The 12,322-nt window shown below is 38.5% G+C and overlaps 1 protein-coding gene across 3 annotated transcripts in view; it reads right to left on the bottom strand.

Annotated features, from left to right (window-relative positions):
* Nucleotides 1-5,031: 5,031 nt before the first annotated feature.
* The window catches only part of NEK10 (NIMA related kinase 10), a 163,058-nt gene continuing 155,767 nt past the window's right edge, over nucleotides 5,032-12,322 (bottom strand). For all 3 annotated transcript variants that reach the window (XM_054595423.1, XM_054595422.1, XM_054595424.1), the window contains 4 exons: nucleotides 11,971-12,079; nucleotides 9,859-9,911; nucleotides 9,721-9,776; nucleotides 5,032-5,702 (listed from right to left, as the gene is read on the bottom strand). In XM_054595423.1, coding sequence (XP_054451398.1) covers nucleotides 5,654-5,702; nucleotides 9,721-9,776; nucleotides 9,859-9,911; nucleotides 11,971-12,079 — 267 coding nt within the window. In that variant the 3' untranslated portion in view covers nucleotides 5,032-5,653. The remainder of the gene's footprint in view (nucleotides 5,703-9,720; nucleotides 9,777-9,858; nucleotides 9,912-11,970; nucleotides 12,080-12,322) is intronic.

The following is a 12,322-nucleotide window of genomic DNA, read 5'->3' as shown; positions in this document are numbered from 1 at the left end:
CTCTAATGACACAGTCTGTTCCTTGGGTAGGAATGGGGAGGGCGTGTTCCAGACATGGGGCAGGGACAGAAAAAGATACTCTCCTAGGGACTGAGGTGAAAAGAGCAAGTTGACAGTACTTTTCCATTCTGTGGGCACAGGCCCTCGTCTGGAACCGCAGCTGCCCAGGGAATAGACACCCTGGGCATCATAAGATTCGGGGCTGCACTTTTTTTCAGAAAACGGCTCTGTTCTCTTTGATCCTGACAGATTCACCACTGCAGACAATGAAATACAGGAAGCATGACAATTCAGTTTTGACCCACTAAATAAATGTCAGTAAACAAAATGCACTCAGAGCGTTTCTCTTTTCTTTTGTTTCCCACTTTGGAAGAGGAAAAATGAGGGAATCTTTCCACAGCCTGACTACTAACGGGTTTTCTTGACATCTCTTAAAACGTTTCTTTTCTAATCTCACTAAGTGTCAGCATATTCAGATCTGCCTGCATTTATCTAAGTTCCATATTTATTTCTTGTAAAATGTGCATTGTCAGAGAAAATGGGCCTGAGGTCATAGCTGAGAGATCAGGGAGAAACCACGGCCCCAGAGGCAGAGTTGCCTTCACTTAATGGCCGATGAAAGTGCTTCTTTGAGGAGTTTCAAGTCTTTGAAATGCTTCTAGGGACCCTGTCCTAAGGATTCTCCTGACAAGTTACTGGGGAGGCTTGGGAGGCTGTTCTGGGCGGCCACTGTCCTGGAACGGCTCAGAGATAACAGCCCAATGACAACTGCACTCTGGGGAGTGATGTGTCACTCCAGTGCCAGGAGCTCCTGGACCGCTGCCAGTCACTCACCACCTTGTGACAAGCCTGCAGGGCAATGTCAGGCACTGCCTTCTTCTTCAAGTCCAACTTCTTTAAGTAGTTTTATTTGGGGATCACTCCACATCCTTGAAAGATCCATCTTTCATCTTTAACAAGCTGGGGTTTCACTTCTGAGTACTTCTATTTACTCATCCCCCTTGATGCAATGTTGGATTCATACAAATACTTCAGATACTCCCGCTTGACATGAGGTATCCCCCAACCAGCTGCATTGCCTTAAAAAAAATCACTGCAGTATAAGGTAAACACAGAGAACATGCAGGGTAAGGAAGGCTAAATTTAATAGCCACTTGTAAGTCTTCTATTCTTTTTCAGAAGCCTGACTCAATGGGTGTTTGAAATGTAGAACTAAATCATGGGTTAAGAATATCATTTAATAAGTGACCTTCACCATCTGACTTACAGGTGCTAAGGGTTTAAAGCATACATTCCACTTGATTTGTTATTTCTCGTCCAAACCTCTCTCTGCCTGTTTTATGGGAACAGTTTGCCATAGAATTGCAAAAACTTCGGCAAATTTTTCATTTCTGAGCTCATCAGGTCAATTCTAAGCGTCCACCCAAACCTGTTGATTACCTGCCAAAATGACAGTAATTTTCTTTAAAGACAAAACTCCTATCTTTGTTCAGAAGAAATGAAGGTAAGCTAGTTCCCAACAACAGCATTTAACAAGTCACGTATTTGCTGTAATAAACATCTGCTACTTCTACGTACAGTCTGGGCACAGTGTAGAGCTTCATAGTATAGAATGAATAAAAGGCATCTTGTCATGTAAAAACTAAATAATTTTTAGTTTTCAATTGGGAATAAAGTTCACTTTTAGGATAAAAGCAATAAACTGTATTTAAATTGTGTATATTATTCATTAATCACTGCATACGTATAGTTTAAAAATCTAGCATACCTCACATATCAAGAATGCTGCTGTAATTTTAGTGTGTGTGATCTTCATTTTTAAAAACAGCTATTCTGCATCGACCCAGAGGGTGTATAAATTTGCAATATCCATCAGTCACCCGATCAAATCATAAAATCTTTCCTATTCCTCTTGCAAATCTCAAAACAACATCATGGCAGGAATATAATAAGCTATAACAATCATATTTACAATATGCGATTTAACTGTAATGACACACATACGAATTTCTTTATTACAAAGATGCTTCCCTGAGACATTTGAGCCTTCCTATCAATATGAAAAACAGCTTTCAAGGATAAGCATACTGTTAGCAGCATATTTCAATGGAAAATTACCCAAAATGATGCCAATTTCTATCAATGGATATAATTGGAAAGATATAAAGATATGGAATGCACTTAGTATCGTGCTTAGTTGTTAAATATGAAGAGTTGCAAATTTGGACAGAATTTTACCCAAAGTCAAGATCAATATATGAAAGCACAGCGCTTTCCTCCTCAGGAGCCCCGTAGGGCTGCTTCTCCAGGGCGCTGAGAAGCTGCTCCAGCCCCGGTTCCTCTGCAACTCTCCTCGACCCCCACCAGCTGATCTCTATGCTCGTGAATACAAAACCTTAGAAAAGTAAAAGGTAAACAATAAAAGTAGTTTATAAAGAAGCTTTTCCTGCTTTCAGATACTTTGCTGAAGCTGTTCCTAAAGGAATCCAGCCAACTTATTGTGCTTGGTTCCTTGCGATTCCAAATAAAAGAGAGAAATAGCAATAAATGTATTTTGCAATTCAGCAAATCAAAAGAAGGATGTGGATTCTATGCATATTAATACTGATAGAATAGACTAAACAATATTATTGCGTTCACACATCTTAAATATGAGTGGTGGTTAATTGATGATATTGCTAGAACTGCACATAATCAACCAGTCCTGTGTTTGATTTTGAACATCAAAATCTGTAGTGTTTATTAAGTCATGGATGGTCCCTCTAGGGAGACCTTAGCTCCTGATCAGTTCCCCCATTTTGGTAGACTTTATAACAGTGTTTGTTAATTAGGTTCTGCTTCAGAATGCCGAAACACACCATGAACACTGCCCGATGCCACCCAAGTATCCACATTAAACTCAAGCAGCACTTCTCTAGGAGATTTCTGAAATTCATCTGTGAGCACTGGGTCTAGTGCCCCTGTTACTATTCCCTGAAGATCTCCAATTAAATATCACACAACAGGAAAAAGACAAAGTTAACAACCAGTCAGCATATGGGCCTGTGGCAGTCACTTCCCTGAAAAAGGAACATTCTGCTTTTAAAAAGCAAGCTACAGTTTCAAATACACATACTCAGATGGAGCTGGTGGATCATAACATAATTCACTGGAGTATGTATAGCAAAAGAGATTTGAAAAGATTGATTCATATTCTGTCCCACATAAATATTCAGGGACTGAGAATTGGGTGGATTCACAGGAATTTCTTCACACCACAAATAATTTAAAATTATACAAAAGAAAGAGAAAGTGTTTAAGCACAATCAAGAAAGATTATAAGGCCTATGAAGTTCAGGTAACAACTTCTTTGCACTAGGAGACGGTTCAGATAGTCAAAACAAAATGGTCGTTTGTGTTTTATTGTAAGGCGGAGTGGAGCTTGCTGTTTGAAAGACAGGGCTTTTGCAAAGTTCACTTCACTGTTGGGATGTGCCTCCACGCATAAAACCGTTCCCTCACCAGACCCTAACTTTCTCTTAAAGGGTTGGTCTTATACTGGGAGAATGTTGATGTAGTAACTGGTAGTTTAAGGGAGGGATTCAAATAGCACACATTCATTATTTTGGCAAAAGACTACACTTACCAGTTGATGGACCTAAAGCTTCTGTTGAAAGAGATGTGCATTTGCTTATTTTTGTTCATTCTTATGGGCTCCTAGCATAATAAATACCATTTGTATGGTCTGAAAGAACTAGATAGAAATCTTTTGCTCTAGTTCTCTTTAACAAGATCAACTGTATGTATTTAAGAACAGCTTCAAATGAATAATTTCTCTTTTCTAACCAAGGTGTGACCTCTGTATACTGTTCTTTTCTACTATATATTGTCATTTGATAAAGGGCTTTATTATTCAAGCGTTCACCCCATAGCTAGGTTTATTCCTACAGACTGGCTTCTATTACAATTGCAACGTGTGCCCCTCCAGGCCTATTCCTCCTACATAGTGAGAACATGCACCCATCACATATTTTAAAAAAACATAAAAAATAATAGTGCAGGTTCAAATTAAGTTGGAATAGGAATAAAATTTTGCTTGGTTTATATAAAAAAAATCACAGCATTTTGATTTCATGTTATAAATTTCACATTTGGATAGAATTGGTTTGAAAGCTAAAACTGAAACATTTTGTTACTACATTTGCATCTATTATTTTGAATTAGATGTAAATCTATAAATTACACTGTATTTGTTATTAATTTGGCCTAAAACAAAGATTCATTGACAATCTTTAGAGGCATTAAAGAAAATTTGGATATCGTTTTAAGTATTAAACATATTAATTGTAAAAGTAGGTTCACATTAAAAGATTTTTCCATACTATGCAAAACACTGTTGTGTTTTAACCACTGTAAATACACTGAACTAAATTCTATTCAGTCATGCTAAAAATATACCAATGTAAATAAGGATAACAGAACTCAGTGAAAAGTAAATAAAAAGCATAATTTCCCCTTTCAGATTACTAATGATAGAGCATTAAACTGTTCTTTAAGTATTTAGAAGTGCAGTCTGATGTGGCAATAAGGGCATTTCTTGACATTACACCACTTGTAAGAAGCCAGTTGAAGAGATTTTAGCCCAATAAGAATCTAGAACATTTTCATCATAAATTCTCTCCATAGAGGAGGGGTCACTGTTGGGCATTCTGATTTCTCTTTTTGGGGGATGTCTCAATGAATAAAGAAGGAACTTACATTTTATTATATGACTTATTTTCATTTCAAATTTCTAACAACAAAAATTCAAAGACAATATAGATAATTTTAGTAAGGGGGGACTTAGAACAAGGAATATTGCATCTCTTTCATAGAGTCTATGAACTTTTAAAAGTGCTCTAAAACAACAGAAGTTTGATTAGCAGCAAAGCATTAGCCTAATCAAAATCTCCCCTCCCCCACATATAGGTACATATACACACACTGTACATCAATATATTCTATTATTCTAACTTAAATATGACTATTTGATAGTGGTTCCCAGAGGCTGTGCAAGGTTACAAATACTGTCTACACTGCATCAGGTTCAAGACCACTGGCACCCGAGTGGTTAAGAGAGAACCAATCTTTCATCAAAACAAACAAAAAAATTCAGTCCTATTTTAAATATCTTTTAAGATTAAAAAATGGGAGATACAGTGAATCACCCAATATGTTATTATTCTGAGTCCTATAATTTTCTTTATCTAAAACTATCTTTTGTACGTGGAAGGCTAGATGTCTTTTAACACAGTTTCAGCAAACCTAAGTATAAAATATTTCTTTAAAAAATACGATGAGATTGTTTTTGCTTTCCCTAACTTGGGAGAAAGGTCTGTGAGGAGTAGGTTTTCTCCCCAGAGAGGAGTCGCGCAGCGTTTTCTCCCAGGAGCGCGCTGGCAGGTCTGCCACCCCGGGCCTAACGCGTCCTAGGATGGAGCCGCCCCGCGCTGCGGCTCTCGCAGAGCCGAGCACAGACCTCCCGAGAGAGTTCCTGCAGGCACCACAGCATCTTGGTCTTTCCTCTTCCACACTCTTTTCACAGCACCCAGTCCTCGGGCATCTTGCAGTAGGGGCTGAAGTCCAGAAGTTGAACTTCACTGGGAAAACCAAGTCCATTTCAAATGCAGCACTTTCATCTTTTGGTTGGGTAGTTCTTGGTCGCCCATGGATAGGAGTGATACCTAGAAGATTCAGACGTGGAAAGAGTTGTGTGAAGTCACACATATTTTAGTTCACACATTCAATTTCAAGAGCAGTAGCTCAGGTGTGTAAGTAAATCACAACAAATAAAAATGGGATCCTAAATATAATAGAATGGGTACATTTTTAGAAGCCGCCTTTTGCTGACGTTCAGTGCTAACAGTGTCTTCGTCAAATTATGAGCTCAGTAGAAGCTGATAACCCTTTGTAGTGAGAAAATAAACACCCAGTCGAAGTAGCTTGTACATTTAAATGCCTATGCACATTAAATATTTATTTTACATGTTAATTAGTTAATTGGGGAGGGAAATCAATGCAAGTTGATTCAACATAGATTTCTTTTTATCTTGCATACCATGATTTCTCAACAACTACTTCATTGTTACAAAATAAAATATCATTGTGTACCTACAAGTATATAAGGTTGTCATCTATTCACTCACAGAACTCAGTTTTACTCTCACAAACAGCAATGAGAAGATTAAGGCATGCCAGGCTGTATCTTCCTGGTAAGGAAGTTAAATGTTTATGTGTATCAGATATGATTGATCACAAGACCCTAGAAACAAACCGGAATAGAGCCCGCTTTGAGCTGGCCACGTTTGTTTTGACCTTGTTTCATTTTCTCTGCCCTGCTTGCTTCCTCTCAACCCAGTCTTACCTTTCTTTCCCAGAAGCCCAAAAAGAGGCACCCCCTCTTTGGTTATGGCTTCTTCCCGCTTTTTCTGCTTCTGTTGCCATTAAAAACAAAAAACAAACAAACAAACAAAAAAACCACTATTGCAGCATTTTGTGCCTGAGATATTCCTTCCACCAACTGATGATGAAGACAATGAAAACAATAGCAGATCTGGGTAGATATTAGCAGAAGAGTTAAAACAATGTTTCCCATTTCTGACCATGTTGCCGGGGCAGCCTTTCTGAACTTGTGTTACAAAGAAAAGCTGAGGAATCACTGGGCTAAACAAGGTCAACAGATTTCTATCCTACAGTCCATCTCAGGGTCTTGGATATGGTAACATGTCAACATTCTCCAAAAATGGAAAACTGCACCATCAGAGTCTCCCAAATATATTTGGTCATGAAACTTTATTTTTGGGGGGAACATCTAGATTAACATGTTTGAGAGTATTGTCTGTTCTATGAAGCCCATTTGGGAAAATACAATCTACTAGCTCTAAATACTGACTCTAAATACCTCTACATGTTCTGTGATATTTAATATCCTCTATCCTTTGACTAAAAAAAAAATCATGACTGTCACAGCTGATCTGATTTTTATTTGAATTTATGTGTACTTCGAGCTTGTGAAGTATGAGGCGCTTCTAAGTAAAGCCTGACTTATTTCTTGGGAATTAATTTGGAATGCCAGTAAACAAGTGATGGCTTTAAGTACAACCAAAACAATTTTTTTTTTAAGAGACGAGGGGAGAGAGGGAGAAAGAAGGGAGAGAAACACTGATGTGAGAGAGAACATGGATTGGCTCCCTCTCGTACGCTCCCCCACCGGGGGCCATACCCACAACCCAGGCGTGTGCCCTGACCATGAATGGAACCGGTGACCTTTCACTTTGTGGGATGACGCCCAACCAACTGAGCCACACCAGTCAGAGCCCAAGGGTTATTCTTACTGGTAAACTGTATAGAATCTTTCATACAAGATATATTCTATCTTGCTGTTAGAAGTAAAAAAGGGAGTGTTATGGTTATATAGCTTTTAAGTGAGTGATTCATTTTAATTTGAAGCATTTTAAGAAAATTTATTTCATACCCATCATGTGTTGCTTTAATTATTTAAATCATGTTTTCCTATTCTAACCACAAATCTGAATAACTGTGAATAATTTTTAATTTTTTGGGCCTTTTTTTATTAAGCATCTTATCTGTTTATCATAAGAGTTTGCAATGTATTTTAATATAGAAAGATGTCTTTGAAAGTGTAAGTAATGTTTGTTTTTTTTAGAAACGATAGTAGAACTGAAAAAGGATAAGAAAAATTCAAAATAAGACTGAATTTTTTTTAAAAAAGAGGAAAGACAGCTCTTATAAGAGCATCTCTAAGTTGAAATTCCTTAAACACCTGGTTTTTCAATAATATTTAGTTGCTTTTCTGCAAAAATATGAAGACATTTATTGCCCATGATCCTGAGACTTTAAGAAGATACATATTAAAAAATGACAAGCATGACTTTTGGCCCCACTTAACCCAAGGCACTTTAAATAATAAGATGCTGAGTCAATAACAGAGACGTTCGTATCATCCATGAAAGGCTGGCTGGGTGATCTCAGTCCAAGAGTAGAAAATGAAAAATGTGAATCTCTCCAGGAATGGCAGGAGGAGAGCAATTATAGAGATGGCGATTTTTATTAACAATATATCTTTGGAAAATGAGAATTACTCATCATTTAGCTGCAGTTATAAATCACAACGGAACCAAATTTACAAAGGCAGTATTTTGGAAATATATTGTCAAGCCAAAAGAACAAGCAGTTGAATAATTTCATGTGTGATTCATAAGAACAATTCGAGGAAATAGAAGGAAAATAATGTTGAAGACTGAACTAACCTCAAAAAGAATCTAATTTCCATAATGACCTTAACAGGGTATTCTTGGGCCTTCTTTCCCTTACAATGGCTACTAACAGTTATCTTTGGGGAAGACTTCTTGAATAATTTAAATCATGGTTACAAGAGAGCTTCGCTAGCTAGAAAGGAAGGCAGTTCCTCCAGGCATAAAAGACCATTTGTGGGGGAACTAACTCCACAGGACTGTGCTCCCTACAGCAACTTTTAGCCATAGAGAGTGTGTATGAGGTTGCTTAACTATCAATATGCATTCTATATGGCTCCTTGGAAACGTTAAGAGACATCATGCGTAGTAGACACTGTCAGGCTGCTTCAAAGAATGCCGGCCTGATTTCCAGCAGCCAGCACCTGGATTTCTTGTCCTCGAGAATTTCTCTGGCCCGAGAACCTGCTTTGTCCACCCTACAGAAGGCCAGGAATGCCAGGTAACTAACGCCCCCCACGGCAAGGGCTCAGACAGTGACTGATGGAAACTGGAGGCATAAGTGAGGCCCATGTTCCACATGGAGGGGGAATCAAGCTCCAGTCACCCACCATGGTAACTTACTTGAAAATGAAACATTTATGGAATTATTTCTTCACTCCCCTACCAGTGCTTCTTGGAATTGAACTAATTGAACTCATATAAACTAATTGAACTCAAATTTTTGTGCCCAACGCCATGCCCAACAGTAAAATTGCAGGAATCCAGAACTGAATGAAGTTGATAAAATAGAGTATATTTTTAGAGCACTGATAATATTATAGTAGAAGATATTACCTATCCTGCCATGTATAATGCGCACTTTTTTGCCCAGATTTTTGAGGGAAAAATAAGGATGCACATTATACATGGGTATAATGATTACATACCATGGGCGTAATAATGGGCATAATAATAATCCCATGTATGATTCACACAAAAACGCGGGTGCACATTATACATGGCAAAATACAGTAAATTGCCTCCGTAAACTGAAGTTTCTTATTTAGGGTGCTCAATGGCAATACTTCACAACAAATCCCTTTCTCAGAAACAAAAACAAGGTGATTCTCTGTTTTGTTGCATTTTTCCTCTTGCATTCTGTACAAACAATAAGTAGATTTCAGTGATGGAAATCTGAGTTTACAGCTCTAATAAAATGAAACAAAGGCTTAATTTTAAAAAAATCTAGAAATGCTTTTTCATTTCATTATGTTCATTTTTTATGGGAGTCAATTATTACTAAGTGATCAACCTTTATTTTCCAACAAAACATGATAACATGTATTCTACTGATGGCAGTATCTAGTCTAAACCAAGATATCTTATTAAAGTGTTTAAAATAGAAGCTGGGGAAAATACCCTCTGAAATCAAATAGAGAGAAATCAGATCTAATATCCAAAGATCTCAATTGATTTTTCAAATTTGAAAGCAAATTCTAGTGCTCACCTGTTAGAAGTAAAATTGTAATAACCACTTTCCTCTAGGACTTCTTCAATCACAGCCTGAGGTTGAAACAAAGATCAGGTTAGTATTGAATAAAAAGCAACAAAATAAAATCATCCAGAGGCACTGCAAGAACCTCACCTGCATCTGTTCATAAGTTATTCCCTCCTCCAAATCAAAGCTGGTAGGTAGGCCTGAAATAAATTATGGAAAGGCTGACATTTAGTGCACATTTTCTTAGTTAGAATCTATTGGCAATTATGACTCAACTGAAGTGAAAACAGGTCGATTTCTTAATGATGAAGACAAGTGCTTATGAGCACACTCCAAGTTATCTTGGCTTAGAATAGTCAAACTTTCTGTTTCTCTTCCTTTAACAACGGGCTGCCTTTGAGATGGCCCTCACAAAATAACACACAAAGATCTAAGGTGTTGCTCTTGATATAAAGTAGCCAATTAAGTTGGGGGGGAAGGGTGTGTGTGTGTGTGTGTGTGTGTGTGTGTGTGTGTGTGTGTGTGTTAAGAACAGATGAGGAGTGATTCCAAACTGAAACTACCTGATGGGTGAGTGTGCTGATTTGTGCACCCTTCCTAGTCCACCACAAGACAAAGACTAGATACGTGCTAAAAAGAAAATAAATTTTTAGAGGGAGGCAGAAATAGACAGCATAGGCAGGGAAAGACAACATAGACCTGACCCCTCCCTTCCTATTTCCCTAGAGGGCTGCCTGGAGGGAAATGAAATACATACATTTAATGCCAATAGACAATACTTCTCTCCATGTCTGGTCTGAGTATGATATACCGACACCTTAAGCCACCCTGACGCCACCCAAAGTAATGTCAGCCAGCTTCCACCCTCATCCATCAACACTGACACACTCGATGCCCTGGGGTCCCCCTGCCAGTTTGGAGAGAGAAAAAATATGAGTTGAAGGTTGAGACAGGGTATGAGCACATGAGGTATAAGGAAGCTTGCTTTTCAAGCCCAGTTTAAAGTGTTCCCAGAAGCACCCATGGGCTCTGGTGTCTCGGCTTTTGCCCACCCTGCTGTCACAAGACATATGCCGCGTCTGCTTGTGATAGGGAGTCGGGGTGGGGGAGCCCAGCTGCCCTGGGAGAATCTGTCAGTGCACTCTCAGGCCACTGAGAGACGCCAGCCAGAGCTCTCCTGCTCATCAGAGCTGCTATTGTAAGGTGTCTCACCTGCAGACTGACTCCCGGCCAGGAGATGCTTTCAAAAGCAAATGACTTTAGGCAACAGTTTATCTTCACCTTATCGATTTCACAGGAACTATTGCAAATGTAATTCTGCCATACAGGTTAGCTTTATCCCAGGGGTGGAAAGACTTAGGGAAAATTTAACAATTAATACATAAACTAATTTGCCCAAATTAGGAAACCATAAAAAACACAACCAAAATGAATGCTTTTCCAGGCTGATGAGATGGCAAGTCTTCATTTAACCACAAAACTTGACTTCTATTCATTCCCCGATGTGGTGTAACCATGGGGTATAGAGATTTGAAAAAAATAGCCAGGAATTCTGAAACCACAGAGGAGTTTGAAAACTTCTGAGAGGTCAAATGTTACAAGAAATATTACATTTTGCTGAGCCCTTGCTAATGACCAAGCACCTGTAATACGTTTGCATGGATCCTCACTATAAAACACTGTGGCGCAGGAACTGTCTTTAGCCCCATTTTACAGGCAAGGAAACTGGGATACAGAGAGGTCAAATAATTTGCCCAAGGTCAGCTACTAAATGGATGAGTCAAGATGTGCATCTAGGCATCTATGTTTCAAGAATCTGTAGTCCCTATGGCTGTATTGCCCACCCATGTGAGACTTACGGAAGAAAAATGAAAAACCGGGAAGAAAATGAAATGTCTGATGTGGATTCTTTAGCTAAGTTTCAAATTTTCTTCATTTTAAATATTCAAACACTTCATTTCTGCTTTTCACCTCCCTGGGTGCTTTTGGGCCTTTGATTCCCCATCACCAGATAAGCAAGAAGAAATAAAAGGAAATATGATTCACTAACACAAATGTTGATGTTATCAGTACATGATCAAGGAAGCTGCCACGGCTACGTAAAGTGAATCTCAGGAGCTTTCCTACATGTCCCTTCCAGCTACTGCCATAGATAATCAAAATAAGCTTATGTTTCTTTTAAATTGAAGACAATCTTTTAAGGATCCAAGCAATAGATTTCTTTGTGAAAGCCAGATTTCCTGTGTTGAAGACCATTACCTGTTGGGTCATTTGGGGACAGGTTGTTTCCACCAGCTGAATGATGTAATAAGTGGTAATCTGCTGTGAAAAAGTTGGGCTCGATTGGTTCTGGAGATCCCTGAGATAACTGGAACAGAAAAAGCAAAACCACATCTTTTACACTCAGAAGCAAATGGCATGAGACCTCTTTGCAGGCTTTTCCATTTCCCTGTGTGTCTGCACAGAAAATTTAGTGCTCTCTGCTTTTCAACCCCTTGTAAATAGATAACACACATCTTCCTTCCAAAAGAACTTATAAATTGGAGGTGGCCAAAATTACAGTGAAAGCAAGCTAGATAATTCCTTGGTCACATAAAAAAAAAAAACACCT

This window comes from Pteronotus mesoamericanus, unplaced genomic scaffold, assembly GCF_021234165.1.
Source record: "Pteronotus mesoamericanus isolate MK-2021 breed Mesoamerican mustached bat unplaced genomic scaffold, CSHL_Meso_final scaffold_54, whole genome shotgun sequence".
In the NCBI taxonomy this organism is placed as follows: Eukaryota; Metazoa; Chordata; class Mammalia; order Chiroptera; family Mormoopidae; genus Pteronotus; species Pteronotus mesoamericanus.
This window is presented reverse-complemented; position numbering and strand designations above follow the sequence as displayed.